This window comes from Pongo abelii, chromosome X (genome assembly GCF_028885655.2).
Source record: "Pongo abelii isolate AG06213 chromosome X, NHGRI_mPonAbe1-v2.0_pri, whole genome shotgun sequence".
Lineage (NCBI taxonomy): Eukaryota > Metazoa > Chordata > Mammalia > Primates > Hominidae > Pongo > Pongo abelii.
In genome coordinates this window covers 26,363,278-26,383,567 of record NC_072008.2, presented here as the reverse complement: position 1 = coordinate 26,383,567, position 20,290 = coordinate 26,363,278, and the positions used below count along the sequence as shown (strand labels likewise).

Genomic DNA, 20,290 nt, shown 5'->3' with positions numbered 1-20,290 from the left:
TAAAGGCAAATATGTTAGTCATTGCCACCCTAGGCAAGGGATAACTGTTGAGGCAAAGAATAAGCAAACAAAAAGCATGGGAAGAAAAGAGTGATTTGCTTTTTGGAATAAAGACTTTGAAAAACTACCACATACTTCTGGGAATCTAAAAGGCCATATGCATGCCTAGGGCCGAGAACTGCTCAAAAAATTACCCAAGAGCCCCTAATCTCTCACCTCAGGTTCATCTCTATGCTCTGTACAAGCAGGAGGGAAAGTATAGGCAGAGTTGTAAATTGCCAGACTGAGTGTAGAAGGCATGCTCCAACTCATACACACACACATACACACACACACACACACACACACGCACAGAGAGAGAGAGAGAGAGATCATCACATTGGGATTAGTTTTCAACATAAGAATTTGGGGAGGACACAAACATTCAGTCCATGGCAGGCACCAAACCATAGATCCTGAAAGCTTAGAGAACACCAAACAAAATAAATAAAAAAAAAGAAAGAAAGAAAGAAGAACAACTGGGCATATCGTATTCAAATTGCAGAAAATCAAAGATGAAGAAAAAATCTTAAAAGAGGAAAAAAATCACCATACCTATAGATGAGCAAAGATGTGAGTTACATTTGACATTTCCTCAGAAACCATACAAAATATATGAGTGGTGTGAAATATTTAGTGTTGAGATAAAAAAAAGCCATCAACCTAGAATCTTACTGATATGGTTTGGCTCTGTGTCACCACTGAAAACTCACCTTGAATTGTAATCCCCGCAATCCCCACATGTCAAGGGTGGGACCAGGTGGAGGTAATTGGATTATGGGGGTGGTTTTCCCCATGCTGTTTTCGTGATAATGAGTGAGTCTCCTGAGATCTAAGGTACAAGCAACTGATATTTTCCCTGCACGCTCTCTTCTCCTTCCTGTTGCCTTGTGAAGACGTGCCTTGCTTCCCTATTAGCCTTCCACCATAATTGTAAGTTTCCTGAGGCCTCTCCAGCTATGCTGAACTGTGAGTCAATTACACTTTTTTCCTTTATAAATTACTCAGTCTTCAGTATTTCTTCATACCAGCATGAGAACGGACTAATACAATAAACTCATACCACAGAGAGTGGGGTGCTGTTATAAAGATACCAAAAAATGTGGAAGTGACTTTGGAACTGGGTAACAGGCAGAAGTTTGAAGAATTTGGAGGGCTCAGAAGAAGACAGGAAGACGTGGGAAAGTTTGAAACTTCCTAGAGACTTGTTCAATGGTTTTGACCAAAATGCTGATGGTGATACAGACAATGAAGTCCACACTGAGGTGGTCTCAGATGGAGAGGAGGAACTTATTGGGAACTGGAGCAAAGGTCACTCATGCTATGCTTTAACGAACAGACTGGAGGCATTTTGCTCCTGCCCTAGAGCTCTCTGGAATTTTGAACTTGTGGGAGATGATCCAAAACTGGAACTTACATTTAAAAGGGAAACAGAGCATAAAAGTTTGGAAAATTTGCAACCTGATGATGCAACAGAAAAGAAAAACCCATTTTTGGCAAATAAATTCAAGCCAGCTACAGAAATTTGCGTAAGTAACAAGGAACCAAATGTTAATCACAAAACAATGGGGAATACATCTCCAGGCATGTCAGAGGTCTTCATGGAAGCCCCTCCCATCACAGATCTGGAGGCCTAGGAGGAGAAAATTGTTTTGTGGGCCAGGTCCAGTGCCTTACTGCTTTGTGCAGTCTTGAGACTTGACACCCTGCGTCCCAGCCATGGCTAAAAGGGGCTAACTTACAGCTCAGGCTGTTACTTCAGAGGGTGCAAGCCCCAAGCCTTGATGACTTACATGTGCCCTTTGGCCTGCAGGCACACAGAAGTCAAGAACTGAGGTTTGAGAAACCCTGCCTAGATTTCAGAGGATGTATGGAAACGCCTGGATGTCCAGACAAGAATTTGCTGCAGTGGTGGAGCCCTCATGGAGAGCCACTGCTAGGTCAGTGCAGAAGGGAGATGTGAGGTCAGAGTCCCCACACAGAGTCACCACTGGGGTACTACCTAGTGGAGCTGTGAGAAGAGGGCCACTGTTCTCCAGACCCCAGAATGGTAGATTCACTGACAGCTTGCACTGTGTGCCAGGAAAAGCCACAGACACTAAACACCAGCCTGTGAAAACAGCCAGGAGGGGAGCTATACCCTGCAAAGCCACAGGAACGGAGTTGCCCAAGGCTGTGGGTGACCACCTCTTGCATCAGCATGACCTGGATGTCAGACATGGAGTCAAAGAAGATTATTTTGGGACTTTAAGGTTTAATGACTGCTCTGTTGGACTTTGGATTTGCATGGGGCCTGTAGTCCCTTTGTTTTGGCCAATTTCTCCCATTTAGAATGGGTGTATTTACCAAATGTCTGTACCCCCATTTTATCTAGGAAGTAACGAATTTGCTTTTGATTTTACAGGCTCATAGGCAGAAGGGACTTGCCTTGTCTCAGATAAGACTTTGGACTTAGACTTTTGAGTTAATGCCAGAATGAGTTAAGACTTTGGGGGACTGTTGGGAAGGCATGATTGGTTTTGAAATGTGAGGACATGAAATTTGAGAAGGGCCAGGGGCAGAATGGTATAGTTTGGCTCTGTCCCCACCCAAATCTCATCTTGAATTGTATATCTCATAATTCCCATTGTTGTGGGAGGGACCTGGTGGGAGATAATCGAATCATGGGGGCTGTTTCTCCCATACTATTCTCACGGTAGTGAATAAGTCTCATGAGATCGGATGGTTTTATAAGGAGAAACCCCTTTTGCTTGGCTCTCGCTCTCTCTTTGCCTGCTGCTGTCCATGTAAGACGTGAGTTGCTTCTCCTTGCCTTTTGTCATGATTATGAGGCTTCCTCAGCCACGTGGAAATGTAAACCTCTTTCTTTTGTAAATTGCCCAGTCTCAGGTATGTCTTTATCAGCAGCATGAAAATGGACTAATATATCAGCTATGCTGAGCCGTGTGTAAATTAAACCTCTTTCCTTTATAAATTACCCAGTCTTGGGCAGTTCCTTACAGCAGTATGGAAACAGACTAATACACTTACCCTGTGAAATTATCCTTCAGAAGAGAAGGAGGAATAAATACTTTCTCTGACAAACAAAAATTGAGGGAATTTCTTGCCAGTAGATCTACCTTGCTAGAAATGTTAAAAGAAGCTTTGAAAAGAAGGAAAACGATAGGTCAGAAACTTGGATCCACATAATGGAAGAGAAGTCATAAGTGAAGGTAAAATAAGAACTTTTTATTTTTCTTATTTTTGATTTGTCTAATAGATATCAATTTGTTCAAAATAACAACTCTGTATTCAATGATAATAGCTTATATATAAGTGAAATGAATGGCAGAAATGATAACAACAGACAGGAAAGAGAAATCAGAAATACTTTGTTATTTTAAGGTACTTGCACTATCTTTGAGGTGATATAGAATTACTTGAAAGTATACTTGGATTGGTTGTAAGACTATATCTTTACTGATTTCCTGTTTTCAAGGTTTCAGGATATAAGGTCAAACATTGATCACTTTTCTAAATAAAAGAAATGAACAAGTAGAATTTGAAATTTAAAACACATTACCATTGACATAATACCTCAACAATGAAATCTGTAGGTATAAATCTAACAAAATATGTATAAGATCTATATGAGAAAAACTATGAAATTCTGATGAAAGAAATCATAAAGAACAAAAAATTTGAGAAATATTCTATTTTCATAGATAGAAATTATTGTCAAGATGTCAGAGTTTCCCATTTTTATAAATTCAGTGTAATCCCAGTCATATTCTCAGAAAGTTATTTTGTGGATATCAACAAACTAGTTCTACATTTCATATGTAGAGAGAAATGACCTTGAGTAGCCTACACAATATTGAAGGAGAAGAACAGCTTCAGAGGATAGACAGTACCTGACTTTGAGACTTACTATAAAGCTATAGTAATCAAGATAGTGTGGAATTGGCAAAAGAATAAACATATAGATCAACAGAGGATAATAGCCCACAAATAGGAAAAGAAGAGCTAACTACACCCAAAGCTGATAGAAGGAAGAAAACAATAAAGGTTTATTGTGAAGATAAATGATAGGGCTTTAGTTTCTAATTTCTAAACAGGGCATAATAATAATATAGACCACATAGGTCTATTGTAAGAAATACATGACATGAATCAGATAAACTATGTCTGCCACATGGTAACTACCCTGTAGGAATGAATTGTTTTTTCTAAAAGGGAATAAAATGCAAATATCAGTGAGGTTTCAAAAAACCTCTTCTCTAATTTTATGAATACATCCAACTAACAAGGGGTTGCACTGAGGAAATACAGAGTATGCACATCTAACACAGGCTGGCAAGAGGTGGTGGTGAGGATAGTGAGGGAAGGCTTCCTGAGTATCCTGCTGTCACACCTCGGCTCCATCACTAGGCATGGCTTATGAGCAAGGTTAAAAAAACAAGACCAGGGAGATTAAACGATAAGGCAATTTACACAAATGGACCTGCGGAGAAGATATGATCAGGTATATAAACCTCACTCTCCAAAGTAAACTTTTACATTGAATGGGGTTGTTATGGGGTGGAGATGGGGCACAGTTGGGATGGGACAAATAAGGGTCATCTTCAGAGACTAGGAAACCTCTGAGTTAGAGAGAAGACCGGTGATTCTGATTTATTTTTTCCATTGGGGGCAGTGAAGAGGCTGCGAAGAAGAGCTGGTTAGCACGTCAAGACACATAATTTGGCAGAAAAACACACTGGGAAGGCTGAGGTGGAGGGTCCTGTAATGTGGTATTGTGCTACATATGGATAAAATACAGCTGCCGGAATAGCATCAGCTTTCAGGGAACCCTCGTGTGAAGACAGAAAGATCCTGAGTAAACGAATCCGGTTGGCAATCCCAAAATTGTGTTTTATTTCTATTTACATTTATTTTACCGTCTTTAGGCCTGCTTTTAGAATGTTGGCTACAGAGTTATTTTTATCTTATATGAGATATTATGAATAGTGGGAAGAGCACTTAAGGAGGAGACACAGAGACTACTTCAGGCCGGGAAGAGCGCAGACAGTTTGAGATCTACACAGATTACAACAGTCCAACCTTTGTCATTTACTAGCTGTGCAATATTGGGGAAATTTCCAAAACTTTGATTCTTAAGTTCTGCATCTGAAAAATTAGCTTCATTTTGCAAGGCTATTGGAAAGGTCAGAGATAATAAATGCAAAGAACCTAGCCAACCTCTCCACGTGTATTAAACCTTTAGTAAATGAAATTTGTTACCATTACTGGTGCTGATTGCTACCTTAGCTTCTAGAATTTTAAAGAAACTATTGAGCAGTTCTCAGGGAATCTGAGGTACTTAGGACCCAGAATACCAAGAGTCAAAATTACTACTTGATAAATAGAACTAAACAACGGAGAGAAAGTTATTTAGTTTGAATATGGGCCAGTTGTTTCAATCTGAATGCCATTCAAATGACCTAGTAGTTGTGTAAGGGGCCATATACTATTATGTTATTCTCCTTTGTTTTGCTCCCAGCTGTATCTTCAATCAACATCCCAATTGCCACTCATTTCACAGCCACCAAACACTCAGCCCTTGCCAAATTATATTCAAGATACTACAATTTTATTGCAATGTACTTGAACTGGACTTCCTCAAGCCAAAGGAAAGAGTGCCAGCCAACTGGTTTCCAAAGATCAGCTCAAAAGAATATAACACTTATTTTTCAGTAAATCTTTTGAGAAGATATAGGTAAAACAACTACTTTGCAAACTGTGTTCAAATGCAGTGGGAAAGGGTCTGGAACATCTACCTTGGACTCCACCAATGGGAAGTTTTTTTACTGTTTATCCAGGATTCAAGGGCCACTTTGCATTCCAAGATTTAGACTCTGAGACACACTATCTAAAGGGCTGACCCTTGCTCCCCATTCCCAAAGTTCTAACTCCCCACGACATAGCAAAATTTAAACTTCAGTAACTCTCATGAATTTGCAGTTTCCCTGAACAGACTTGCCTTGAGGCATTTACACTAAACTGCCACTTTACTACACTCATGTGGACCACAACCCTCTTCATTCTTTCTTTTTATTTGTCCTTCTGGTCTAGCATATCTCACAATCTTCCTTGTGATACTATTGCTCCTAGACATGAAAATCCTGACATCTTCAGGAACAGTACAGTGTATTCCAAAGAGCAGATGTCCAATTAACGTTAAGGGAATAAATGAGCCAATGAACACAGTATCTAATTTAATAAGATTTAATTTCTCCTAAATTCTTAAATAAGGTAAGCAAATCCAGATGTAAGTCATTTAATTTTACAGACCAAAAGACTAAAAATAATAGGGAAGACAAGAATTGACAATCTTTTACTTTATTTTGCTCTATTTCTTTGTTGTTGTTGTTTGGACATGAGTTTGTTTACATCAAAGTCCTTATAAAGGCCTAAAAATCTGATTTTGTGGCACATATTTTGCTCTATTTCTTGAACCCAACAGTTTTATTGCTGAGTAATCTCACATTTCCAGAGAAACATCTATTTCAATGCCATATTATCCTGTTCTGGATCACAAAATGAGATGGAAAGTTTCTCCAACTTGTTTCACAAAATATAAAAACTCCTACTTTTAAACTCGATACACAGCAATAAATGTGTAAACCACATGATCCAGAAACTCATACTCAGAAACGATTTAAACTATTTTTTAAAGAAACATTTGAAAAATAAGAAAGAGAAGGAAAGGAAGGAAGGAGGAAGATCTTCAAGTTATCATATAAATAAGAATACAAAGTTGATATGCATCCAAAGTGAAGGAAGTGACCACTACAGAGTTTGAATGCTCTAAATCATGAGGAGAGCAAGTAATAGTCTTCAGAGGAGGATGCAGAGTGAAGAGCTGGCCAGCAGGTCAGGTTCCAGAGTTAGGGGTGCACACTGGAGAAATTCCAGGAGAAAGGTGTTGTAATGATGGAAACAGCAAGAGCTGGATGAAATAGCTCCTGGGCAGAGTTAGTTCTCAGGGATACCATGGGCCTCAAAGCAGCAGGATCCTAGGTTAATGAAGTTTAAAGACAATCTCCAAATTTTGATTTATTCTCACACTTAACTTCCTTTTATAGGCCTGCTTTTAGTACTTTGACTACAAGAGTCTCCTTTTTTTTTTGCCTGAAATACATTTTGGAATAGTGAGATTAAAAGGTTCATTAAGAGACAACATGTCTACCTCAGGTTGTAAGAGTGGAATAGTTTAGACTCTAGACAAATTCAGACTAGGGCTCTTGTCCTAGCTCTGCCATTTACCAGTCTTGTGAACTTGAGAAAATTGGAAGTTTATTATCTGCCAAATGAATTTGGTAAGCCCTATCTTGTAAGACCATTAGAATGTATGTACTACATATAAACCACATGGCAAGATGACTGGAATATATTACCCAATATTTAAAGAATGGCAGTTTTGAATATTATTATTTTGATTCAAGATGATAGAATCCACCACACTTGGAAGTTTTTTGTTTGTTTGTTTGTTTTGGTCCAGATGTTAGAGAATATGGAATACTCTTGTACAAAAATATTGAATCAGCCAAAAATTATCCCTAGCAAGTAAAGCTATGTAAATATTGTCCATGAGGGCACCTGTTGTTTAATTCAGTTGTGGGGTTGTCTTCCCCAGCTAGATGTAATTCAAGCTCCTAAAATTGGTGTCAAGGCACAAGTTCTTGTATCCTTCTCAGGCGCCTTTCCATCCCAAACCATCTTTGTTTACATTCCTTATACCCTTAACAAAATCTAGCCCTCTTTTAAGAATTTGCCAAATTATCCTCAATATAACTAAATCAAAATGTCCTTTTAATGCACTGGGATCTAGCTCTCCCAGTTCAAGGCAAAAACTGCCAATATAGTGGCTTCTGCGCATTTCATCTCAAAGCATTATCATTCTTATTCTTCAGAAACTCCTTGTAGAACATGTGTTTAGAACACCTAATTTGCAAACTATGTTTACCTGCACTGGAACTAGAGCACAATACACCTTCCTACCCTGCCCACGTAGAGATTTGTCTCTGGTTTACCCACAATCCCAATAGAAGCAGTTTTCCATTATAGAGTGAACTTTGTATTTCCCCCAAAATTCATATAATGAAGCCCTAGGTCCCAACATTATGATATTTGGAGTGGGCCTTTGAGAGATGATTACGTTTAGTTGATGTTATAAGGGTAGGGGCCCCATATTAGGATTTGTGTCTCTATAAGAGAAAGAGAGACTAGAACTTGCTCTCTCCCCTCCTTGTAAGGAGACACAGAAAAGGTGACTTTATGCAATCCAGGAAGTGACTTTATGCAATCCAGGAAGTTCCTCATTAGGAACTGAATATGTTGGCTCCTTGATCTTGGACTTCCCAGCTTCCAGAACTGTGAGGAATCAGTTTATGTTGTTTAGGTCACCCAGATTATGGTATTTTGTTTATAGAAGCTCAAGTACACTAACTCTTGGGTTTTTATCTCTCAACTGAAACACACCCATCGAGGGTATGGCTGCTACTCATCAATTCCAGAACCTCAGCTAGCCCACCAACTTAAAGAAAAGTTACATTCCACTGAGGACTGGCAGTTTTCCAAAGCCCCAAACTGCCTGGCTTAGGAAATTCCCTCTTGGTTGCTCTCATAAGGAACACCCTCATCCTCACTCATTATTTTTAATTTAACTATAGGTCATAAAGGGCAGTTAAATGATCGTAGCTCAGAGGCTCAAAACTTCCATAAGCAGGGACTGGGTATTTATCTGAGCATCTCCAGTATTAGCATAGAGCCTTCCAGAGAGCAGATGCTCAATTAATGTTTGGTCACTAGAAGAGCCAGTGAACACAAGGTCTAATTCCTAATTTATTAAGACTTTTTTTCTACTTTATTGAATAAGCTAAGAAAAGCAAAGTACAAATCAGTTAATTTTACAAAACTAAAGATTAAGAAGAATTAGAGAAAACAAGGATTAATCGTGTTTTATTTTTTTCTCCATTGTATTACCCTACTTATTTTACTGTGTGATTATTTCATATTTTCAAGAAAATCTTTACTGTGATGTCATATCTTCCTATCTGGATGATCAAAAGTCCTCAGTCCTCAATAGGGTAGGAAGATATGCTGGACATATGGCTCTGGAAACTGCACTAGCTTTGGCAGTAGTGCCAGGCATGGCTGCATCTATGACTTGGGCTCTCTCTTCCTCATCTCACAAAGCCTCTTCATAATGGGATGTGGAGACACTAGGGACAGTATCACTGACCTTTGCCAAAACTTCAGGACTTTCATCTTACTGGTTTCAAGATGTGCTCTTAAATCCCAAAGGAATTCATAGCATGCAGGATCACTGTTGAGCAGTACTCCAGGCACTTTTTAGCCTCATCAAATCCTGAGTGATGAGCTTCTTGGGCTCTCCATAGTGTAGTGCTTCCTCCCAGCATATGCTCACATCATATCTGGGAATTTCCAGATGTCTTCCCCAGTGGCACAGTTGCTCTTTACGAAGATCACACTCAGAAGATTTATCAGGAGACCAGTCTTGGGTAACCCCCTGCCACCAAACACCCTCCCATTGTTGGGAACTTTTAGCTTTACAAGGTCATAACAAGGTCATATGAGTGATGGGTTGAATTGACTTCCTTCATATCAAAGTAAAGGCAACCTTAACGCACTCAGAAGTTCTTCTGAGGATCTCGGCATACTGATTTCGGTATTTTTAGGTGACAACCTTCAGCATATCTTCCTTTGTAATGGGCTGTTTCATTTTATACTTGTAGAGCAGGAACTTCTCCAACAACCCAGCTTTCCTGGTTCAAGGGTCTCTGCATAAGTTCTCACTGGAAGGTGGGGCCTCAGCTGTGCTTTTCTCTTCCTTATCTTGGCCATTGGAAAATTTATCAGATCTAGTGCAAAAAATGCCTATTTAAGTAGTGGTGGATGAGGCTTTCTGAGGCCCCTTCAAAGTGCTACATGACCCAGCGGTAGGTAGGCTCTCAGTAACACCTCCACAAAGAAGAGGCGAGGAGGGAGGAGACTCTTCTGCTGCCACTGCTATTGCCTGAGTACCCCCATTACCCCGAGTCTTACTTTGAGTCTGGTGACATTTCTCATGGATATGGAGCTTACTTTTCTGATACCAAGACATGATGACTCTGGTTAGGCAGAGTAGGAAAAAGTGTGGACAGGATGGCTGGCAATGTGGGCACCTGAAGGCGGGAGAATGAGATGGTGTGAGCACCAGCAGCAGGGAGAGACTACCATGGCTTTAACAAAGGCCACAGCTACAGGTTTCCAAGAGCACTGCTTTAGGAACCCATGGAGCTCCTGTTCTCCTGGTCAGCCTGTCCACTGAGAACCCTGTGGATAAAGTTAGAGTGAGTTTTAGGCTGCAGCCTGCCAACCCTGCCTTAGGTGTACTGAGATGGTGGCAGGGGCTGGTAATGGGGGTTCTCTGTTTTGGAGTGTGGGGGTCTAAGTTCATAATCGTAATCATCATATCAAGTGTTGGCAGGCCCTGGTTCCCCTCCCTTCTGCTGCTCTGAAGTTGACACCTCAAACCAAAGCCAGCACCTCCCTGAGATCCCAGAAGATAAAGTGAAGGAGCATCTCAGCCCACCATCTCTGTCAGAGGGCACCTAACTGTGAGCTATATGGAGGTCTCTCTGTCATGAGATGCTTGAGTCTTCAGTTGTCATTCTAGGAATCCACCTGATCTCTAGGTAGTACCTGGAAGACTTCCCTTTTGCTGACTGGTGTCTACAATCATACACCAAAGATTTCTTCTGCCTTAGATCTTATAAATATAAAGAAGTGGGCAGGAGCCTCAGCCTGATAGTCCTGCCCTGGTCCTTTAAGTACTGAGTGCAAGGGTGGGGCACAGATGCTTTGTTATCTATTCAATGGTGGGTGGTCCTCCCAACCCTTCCTTTGTCTCTTGGCATGGCCCAGGGCTTCTCTATTCCTACCAGAATCTCCTGAGACTCTCTAGTAAGATATGGGTACCACCTCACCTGCCTGTGGTCTTCCAAGGCTGAGAATAGGGGATGAATTTGGTGTTCCCCTCTGACACCATGTCTTCACCTTAATTCCTAGAAATACCTGGAAATCCTCCTACTGCAGACCTCAGACCATCTACTTTAGACAAAATCCCTCACCATCATTACCAATAAACACCCCCATACCACAGCAGGAAATGAGTGCAAGTCATGTAATCAGTGCACAGGCATCCCAGGGTGCCAGTAGAACAGGGGTTCCTTCAGTCCTCATGTAGGGCACTTACTTTGATTCCTGGCTGCACCTGGGCTGCTTTTCTTTGCTGACTTGAGTACTCTTCCCTTAGACCAAGGCCCTCACATCTCTGAGACCCCCCTTGAAGAAGTCAGCCTGGCCCAGGGCTTCCCAAGTTTGATGGCATGAGCAGGTTTTGTGCTACCGCACTCTTCTGAGATCAGTGGTCCCTCAGAAATCACGCAGGCTTCTGCTGTTGATTCCCTGAAGGGCATGGTACTCCTTCCTTTGCTGACCTTAGCCCTCTGTCCCCTTCCCACTCCAAGCCAAGGACCTCAGCTCCCGGTATCATCAAGTAGGAAAGGAGAGCTCACATATACTTGACATCCATGTTCGGGTACTCAGGGAGCTGCAAACAAGAGCTTGGTGGGATTCTCCACCTAAGCTTCCTCACCTTGACTGCTGCTAGGGTTTGCTCCTTCTCCCTCAGCTGCTCTGGGTTCACGTACTTTTACTAAGGCCCTCACCTCCCCGAGGCCCTAGAGGCAGAAGTGAGCACACATCTCAGCATGCCTACTCTGCTCAGTGCCTCCCAAGGCTGAGAGCAGGGGTCGGGCTTTTTGGGGGAGAAGGCCCGGGGCATGCTTCTGAGGTGGGTGGTTCTCTTACTCTCATTAAGTATTCTCACCTTGACTTCTGCCTGAGCCTAAGACCCCTCACTTGCTTGCACTTGTGCTAAGGTGGCCTGCCTTAGGCCATGTCCCTCACCTTTCTGTGACCCTCAGGAGGAAGTGAGTCCTACCCATATTCCCAGTGAAAGTGTTCTCAAGGCTGACTGCAGGGGTGACATCTATGGTGCCTTCTCTGTTCTGGAGTGGGTAGTTCCCTCAGTCTCACAGAGGATTCCCAATTTGACTTCTCTTAGAGGCTTACTTCAATGAGAGCCCTTTGCAGCAAGGCCCTGACATCCTTGGCTCCTGTCTCTTTAATGAAAAGCTTCCTGGGAAATGCCACACTCCTGAAAAATCTTGAGCAGAATAGGACTGTGTCCAAGTGGAGTGACGTGAAATGGGGAAGCTGAAGAACAAGGCAGAGGTCCTGGGATAGGAGGTGGCTGTCAGAAAACACACACTAATCTAATTCTCTTCATCACTAAGACTTAATCTTTCACAGTAACTGGCAAATGTTAGGTGTTTAATAAATGACATTTATTTATGATTATTTATGATTATCTTCTTGTCTGAGATTTTTTAAAAATCCAGGATATGTCAGAGAAAATGCAATGCTCTCAAACAACACCAAATCAGCCAAAAATTTGCTGTAGCAAGTAAAATTCGATTTTCCCCATTAGGGAATCCATTATTTAATTTGGATGTTGGGGGTTCTTCCCCATCTAGATACAATTCAAATCTTCTAGAATTTTGTTAAGGACTAACTCCTTCAGTGTGTCCCAGCTACACTTCCATCCAAACCACCTATATTTTCATTCATTTCTTCCCCACCAAAATCTAGCCCTCCCTTAGAATCTGCCAAATTACACTCAGGATAATCTCATTAGAATGTCTTTTTCTAGAAGGATCGAGTTCTTTCTTCCAATTCTAGATAAAAAGAAAAAAAAAAAGCCAACACAGTGGCTTTTGTGCATCTCACTCTTAATTTGTGGAAACTCTCTGAAGACAATTTGCCTAGAAAACGTAGCTTGTGCATTGTGTTCTACTGTACTGAGATAAGAGCAAAGGTATCTCCAACTCCTGCCTATTATGAAATGAATTCTGCCCCCAACCTCAAATTCACATGCTCAAGTCCTAACCCCCAGTACCTCAGAATGTGACTATATTTGGAGACAAGGTCTTTAAACAGGTGATTAGTTAAAATGAGGCCATTAGAGTACTTTTATAAAATCTGACTGGTGTCCTGAAAAGAAGAGGTTAGGATACATTGGGAAACACCAGGGATGCACGCACACAAAAGGACAACAATGTAGAGAGGCTGCAAGAGGGCAGCCTTCTGCAAGCTGAGAGAGGCCTCAGAGGAAACCAACCCTGCTGGCACCTTGATCTTGGACTTACAGCCTCCAGAACTGTGAGAAAATAAACTTCTGTTGTGTAAGCCACTAGTCTAAATGTAAAGATTTCTTTCTAGATTATCTATGATCTCAAAGTAATTCATAAAAGTATGCTTTAGTGGTGTCCTATTTATTGTTGAGGAAGGAATTTCCACATTATGGTTATGTGGTATTCAAACACATGATACTGGGCACTGTACAGATGAGGTCAACAGCAGTTTATTAATCACATATACTCACAGGCCAGGGTAGCAGTATACCACATATCACACAGGGTCACACAAGGGTTGTACTCAGGAACAGAGTGAATGAATAAGGTCTCTGGGAGGCATGATTTGTAGATCAAGAGGGAGAGGTGACCTCTAGTTCTCGTGGGAAGATGTGATTGGCTTGTGTGAATAATTCTGAAGGCTGTCAGGGAAAGAAAACAAGATCCGTGCCTGGTTCTCTTAGTAAAGATGGTTGTTTGGCTAAGGGACCTAATCTGCAAGTGCATAGTGTAGAGAGGAATTTCCAATTAGGTCATTTGAAAAATCGAAGGCAATATATTGTAGGAGATCAGTCAGGGTGGTGGGAAAAAATGTAGAAAGATGCAAATCTTCTTGGAAAGCCAGGAGTTTGCAAAGCTTTGAAAGAAAATTTGGCTGAAGGCAGCTGAGTTCTCTTATGAGCTTAGGTTAGATAACAAGGGGATGTAAAGAAACTGATCTAGATAAGTCAATTTACTTAGGCCTCAGAACCTGGCCTTTAATCATCCATGCACAGGACTGTTCTCTCCAGAGGGGCAACAATGTTAATTATCCACAAGTGTGTTGTCTCAAAGGCTTTGTCATTAAATCTGTGCTGAATAAATGCCCACAGCACCAGCTTGTCAGGGCCACAGCTGCTGACTCTTTACAGCACCCTCCTTGGGGTCTGTGCATGGCCGGTCCCCTAGCCCACTCTTTCACTGGATATCTGTGTCTGAGTACATTCTTTCATCCATCATTTGGCCAGGGTCTGCAGGTCAGACCCCGGCAGGTGGTGCCCCGTGAGGAATGCTGCAACAAATCATGAAGGAACCCTCCAAAATGAAGGTAAGGAGACTGTGCAGTCAGTAAGTCAGTAACTCAGTAAATCAGTAAGTCATCAGTGCCTGCTCAGGATTTCCAAGTTCGAGGGAATTGTTCAGGCTAGGGTTTCATCATGGGACAACAGTTATCAGCTCAACAGAAACAGTGTATAAAAGTATTGAAACAGCTGCTTAAAGCTAGTAGAGGCTTGGTTTCACAGGCTCAATTAAGGGACCTAATGCAAACTGTTGTATCTCATAACCCATGGTTCCCAGAAGAATGTATGCTAGACGTAGAGCTCTGGGAACAAGTGGGGAGAAATCTTAAACAACATCATGTGCAAGGGCAACGGGTCCCAGTAACATCTTTAACGTTATGGGCTTTAGTTAGGGTGACTTTGCTCCCGTTATACAGAGAAGAGCCTAAAAAGGGGAGAGAAGAGGAACCGTCACCTACCTTACCGCCTCCTTATCCCTCAGCCCCACTATCACCGGGCCAAAATAACAAAGAGGAAACAGAGGTTTTGCCTAAGCCCCCTCTTCCAATAGATAGGAAAAAAGATAAGGGATACACTACAGCTATGGGACCCTGTCTTAGGCAAGCGGCATTAGAAGGGGAGCTCTTAGCCTGCCCGGCAGTATTAGGCCTTAATTTTGGTCTTTACACTACAGTTCAGTTTTCCGTTAAAGGGTTTTCTCTCTCAACTTTGAGATGCATCATCTGAGGGTTCTGACCTCTGCTTACCAATTTCATAGCCTCATCTAGCACCCCCATGCAGCTAATTTAAAAATTACAACACATTGACTTTCTTTTTTTTCTTTTTATTATTATTATTATTATTATTATTATTATACTTTAGGCTCTATGGTACATGTGCGCAACGTGCAGGTAAGTTACATATGTATACATGTGCCATGCTGGTGTGCTGCACCCACCAACTCGTCATCTAGCATTAGGTATATCTCCCAATGCTATCCCTCCCCCCTCCCCCCACCCCACAACAGTCCCCGAAGTGTGATGTTCCCCTTCCTGTGTCCATGTGTTCTCATTGTTCAATTCCCACCTATGAGTGAGAATATGCAGTGTTTGGTTTTTTGTTCTTGCGATAGTTTCAGCTTCCTAAAACTCAAACTGTCTTGCCTCATGAAATTTATGCTTTACTGCTCTCAACCGGAATGCCCCCTTCTCATCGATCCTTTCTACTTTCCTGTAAGTCATAGAGGGTGGCTCAACATTTACTTTATATGACTGCAGCTTTTAGCCTCAAAGATTCTATGGGAAGAAGCTGGGCCTTTATCTGAGCAGCTCCAGTACTATTACAGAGCCTTCCAAAAAGCAGGTACTCAAATGATGTTTGGGGAATATGAGAGAGAGTGAGCAAGAGATCTAACTTATTAAATTTAATTTCTCTTACATTGTTAAGCTAAACATATCAAGGTATAAATTTTAATTTAATTTTATAGAACAAAAGACTGAAAGGAATGAAGAACACCAAGATCATATTTTATTATTTTTTTCTATTTCATTATCTCAATTATTTTACTGGGGGTTCTTTTGTATTTCCAAAAAAAATCCCTTTTGGTGATGTTATATTTGCTTGACTGGATGAAAAAAGCTTCAGACTTCAACAGGGTTTAGAGAAGCTGCTGAACTTGGCCCTGAGACAGTCCTGGCCATTGCAGTAGTGCCAGTCTCAGCTGCATCTGTGGCTTGGGCTCTCTTCCTCATCTTGCAAAGCCTCTTCGTATTGTGATGAGAAGGCACCTGGAGCAATACCATTGACCTCGGCCAAATATTCCAGGACTTTCATCTTGCTGGTTTCAGTGTAGGCTCTTGGACCCCAAAGGAATTGATAGTGTGCAGGATAACTGCAGGGCACCTGGTGGTGCTCCAGGTACTTTAGCCTCACGAAATCCTGAGTGATGAGCTTCCTGGGCTCTCCATACATGTAGTACTTCTTCCCATCATATATTTGCATCATATCCAGAAATTTCCAGGTATCTTCCTCATTGGCACAGTTGTCTTTCAGGAAGATCACAACCAGGAAACTCATGAGGAGACCAGTCTTGGGTAACCTTTTGCCAACATGAATCCTCCCATTGTTGGGGAGTTTCAGCTTGCTGACAAGGTCATATAAGTGACAAGTTGGGTTGACTTCCTTCAAGTCAACTGCAAAGACAACCTCAATGTGCTCAGAAGCTCTTCTGTGAATCTCAGCAAACTGGTTTTGGTATCTTGGGTTGACAATCTTCAGCATATCTTCCTTCATAATATGCTGTTTCATTTCGAACTTGTAGAGCAGGAACTGCTCTAACAAACCCACCTTAATATTTATGAAATTGCTGCATGAACTCTCAGTGGAGGGTGAGACCTCTGAGGAAAATGGGTACTCCTCATCTCTACTGTTAGCCCTTTCGTCAGATCCTGTGTTAAAAATGCCTGCAGAAGTCATGGTGCTGGATTCGCAAGGCTCCTGGGAAGTGCCACTTGACTCAGCAGCAGATGAGCTCTGGGGAATATCCCCAAGAATAGGAGAGGAAGTGGGGAGGGGATCATCTTCCACTTCTTCACTGGCCTGAGCTCCACTCTGAACCAGAGAGTCATCTTGGATCTGGTAGTGTTTCTCACAAGTGTGAAGCTTACTGTTCTGATCCTGAGACATGTTAACTCTGATAAAGGACAGCAGGCAGGAGAATGAGTAGGAGAACAGGTCAAGAGAGCCCACTGGAGGAGGAAGATTGAGAGGGTCTGTGCACCTTCAACATGGAAATTCTACCATGGTTATAATAAAAACAAGATTTGCAGTTTTCCATGATGGAACTGCTCTAGGAACCCACTGGGATTCTGTTCTCCTGATCACTGTGCCCCTTGGGAAACCTTTGGAGGAAGTTAGATGGAACCATAGGCTTTAGCCTGGCAGCCCTGCCTCAGGCATATTAAGGTGACATAGTGGCTGCCAGTCTTCTGAGTTGAGGGGTCCTTTTACTTCACATTCAAGACAATCATGTCAACTGGTGGCAGGTCATGAGAACTATTTCCTCTGAAGTTATATTACAAACCTCCCTGGGACACATAAGAAGGATGTGAAGGGGGTCCTCAGCTTATCACTGCTGTCTGAGTGCCCACGGTGCTGACTGCTGAGTAGATAATTTTCTGTCCTGGCCTTTCTGGGATCCTCAGTCCTCACTTGGGGTCCTTACATTGGCATATAGGGCCTAGGAGCCCAACTCCCTTCATTTGAATGGTGACTACTGCACCTTCAGACTAAGGATCTCACCTCCCATAGACCTGACATAAAGAGGTGGTGGAGAGCTTCAACTTCACAACCCTGCCCTGGCCCTTCAAGCACTGAAACGAGGGTAGGGACAGATTCCTTTTTAACTCTTCTATTTAGTGGTAGATGGTTCCTTTAGCACTTGCTTTGACTTCTGGTAGGGTGTGGAACTTCTCTTTCCCTTGTCCTAAGGCCTATCCCCTCATACTAAAGACAAAACGACCCTGAAACATGCCCTATGGGGAATGTGAGGGTCTTCTCATCTGTTCTCATTTGTTCTTACCTGTCCTTGTTGTCCCAAGGCTGAGAGTAACAGTTGAATTCTGTGGTGTTCCCACTTATAGTGTATGTGGTCCCCTCAGTTATTAGCGTACTCACTGTGGCCTCTGGAGAAACCTGGAAATCCTCTAACTGCTGACCTTAACTCACAATCAGACCAACTTCCTTACTTCCTTGTGACATCATACGAGGAAGTATGTCACATCATGTCAACAATGCCCGTGTATTCCGAGACTGCCAGTAAGGGTGGGGCTCCATGTGGTTCTCTTAGTTCTGAGGGTAGAGAGTTTCCTAAGTCCTAACTAGGGACCATCACCTTGACTCATGGCAGGGCCTTGGACTTTTTGTTGACTTGAGGATCCTCCCCTCAGACTAAGCCCTTATATCCCTGAAACCCTTCTGGCAGAAGTCAGCCTGACGGCCCTGCCCAAGGCCTCCCAGGGTTGACGGCAGGGGGAGGTTCTGTGCCACCTCCCTACTATAGGGTCTGTGGTCCCCTCAGTCATCACTCATGATTTTGCGTTTGATTCCTGGCAGGGCATGGAACATCTCCCTCTAGTGTCTAAGTCTCAAAACCTTAGAACAAGGTTCCTACTCCTTAAGGTCCCAGAATGAAAACAGGAAATGCCACCTGTCTGTGCCCTCCCAGGGATGACATCAAGATTCAGGCTCCTTGGGGCTATCTCTGTGGAGAGTAGAGGTCTGCCCTCTGTCCTCACTCAGGGTCCTCACCTTGACTCTTTGCAGGCCTTGAGTTTCTTCTTTCAACTTTAGGTCACTCATGTAGACTAAGGCTCTTACGTTCCTGAGAACACTGAACAATAAGTGAGAAATAGCCTAACAATCCTGCTTCAGTCTTCCAGGTCTAAAAGCAGACACAGTCTGATCTCTGTTACTCCATTTACTATGGGATGTTTGTTTCTTTAGTTCTCATTCATCAGAGTCTTCATCTTGGTTTCTACACTTTCTATGAGAGGCTTCTGGAGAAATGCCACATCATTCCAAACTCTTCATTAGTTTTCCCTCTGCAAACGTTGCAGAGAATAGGATGTGTCCGAAGGATGATGTGAGATGGGAAATCTGAAGCACAAAGCAGAAAGCCCTGGACAGGTGTGCTTTCAGAGAGAGAGAGAAAAAAGAAAACCATTGCTAATACATACCTTCTTGTCACTAGGCAGACTTAGCTTCTTATGTAACTTCTGTTCAAATATATCTACTTGCTACAGCGAAGAGGCTGAGCCAAATGATTTTGTGAGTCCCTAGTCTTTTGAGGTTTCTGACATTGACTTTGCAGATAATGATATTAACAAATATCTCTTTCTTCATTCACAACTTGCATTTATTTTGGTATTTTTATTCCTTATTCCTTGGGCTATGTATTCCAAAACAGTATTTTGGGTTTGAAGTCTTGCTTTGTATCACCTGAGATATATTTTGAAGTAGTGAGTAGAAAATAAGTAACACAAGGTCTTCCTGAGGCTGGAAGAAGTGGGACAGTTGTGGACTCTAGAGAAATTCAGAGCCAGGGTCTAGTCTAATTCTGTCACTTGCCAGTCTTGTGAACTTGAGAAAATTGCAAATTTTTAACCTGCAAAGTCAATTTGATAAACCCCATCTTATCGAATTTATATATATAATATATATTTTTTCTATGTAAATCACCTGACATAGTGTTAGGTAAACTTTGGGTCTTTAATGAATGGTAATTATTACTAAACTTAGTTTGACCCAAGATGATGACAATCTTCCCTTATAGAATTTTATTTCCAGAATATATTAGAGAATACTCCAAATAACATGGAAATCCACATCTGCTGAAATGCTGCCCAGCCAGTAAAACTGAGCAGTGTTTCCTCATTAAAGCATCTGTTATTTGGCTGTGGAGTTGTCTTCTTCAGCTGGAGGCAACTCAAAGTTCTTGTTTCATGTTAGGGACCAAAAACTTCCCAGGTCACTTTTCCATCCAAGCTGCCCCTATTTTCATTCACTTCATCACCACCAAAAACCAAACCCTCCCTTAGAGTTTGACAAATTATACTCAAAGTAACCTAATTCAAATGTCTTTTTAATGGAGCAGACTCTGGCTCTCCCAGCCTATGGTAGGGGTGATGGTTTAGTGGCTTCTTGGCATTTTGTGTAAAGGAAGTATCACTCATATTGCTCAGATACTCCCTGGACATCATGTGCCCAGAAGACACAGTTTGTGAACTGGGGCAACTGCACAGGTCTCTTTGCCTTCCTATTCCAGTTGGGGATTTCTTTCTGGTATATGTACAATGTCAAAATAACTTTTAAGACTTGCTTCCCATTTCAGGGACAGCGTCTCAACTCTGAGAGGCACCATCTGAAGGC

The 20,290-nt window shown here is 42.1% G+C and overlaps 1 protein-coding gene across 2 annotated transcripts; it reads right to left on the bottom strand.

The window, feature by feature from the left end:
• Nucleotides 1–15,867: 15,867 nt before the first annotated feature.
• On the bottom strand, nt 15,868–18,116 carry MAGEB5 (MAGE family member B5). Of its 2 annotated transcripts, none has more exons than XM_054544204.1 (2): nt 17,943–18,116; nt 15,868–17,109 (listed from the first exon to the last, which is right to left on the bottom strand). In XM_054544204.1, exon 2 carries the CDS (start codon nt 17,045–17,047, stop codon nt 16,079–16,081), a length of 969 nt encoding a protein of 322 aa, XP_054400179.1. In that variant the 5' UTR covers nt 17,048–17,109; nt 17,943–18,116; the 3' UTR covers nt 15,868–16,078. The 2 variants fall into 2 exon arrangements, with proteins under 2 accessions (XP_054400179.1, XP_009232955.2); XM_009234680.3 differs by having other exon boundaries at nt 15,868–17,054.
• Nucleotides 18,117–20,290: the final 2,174 nt, after the last annotated feature.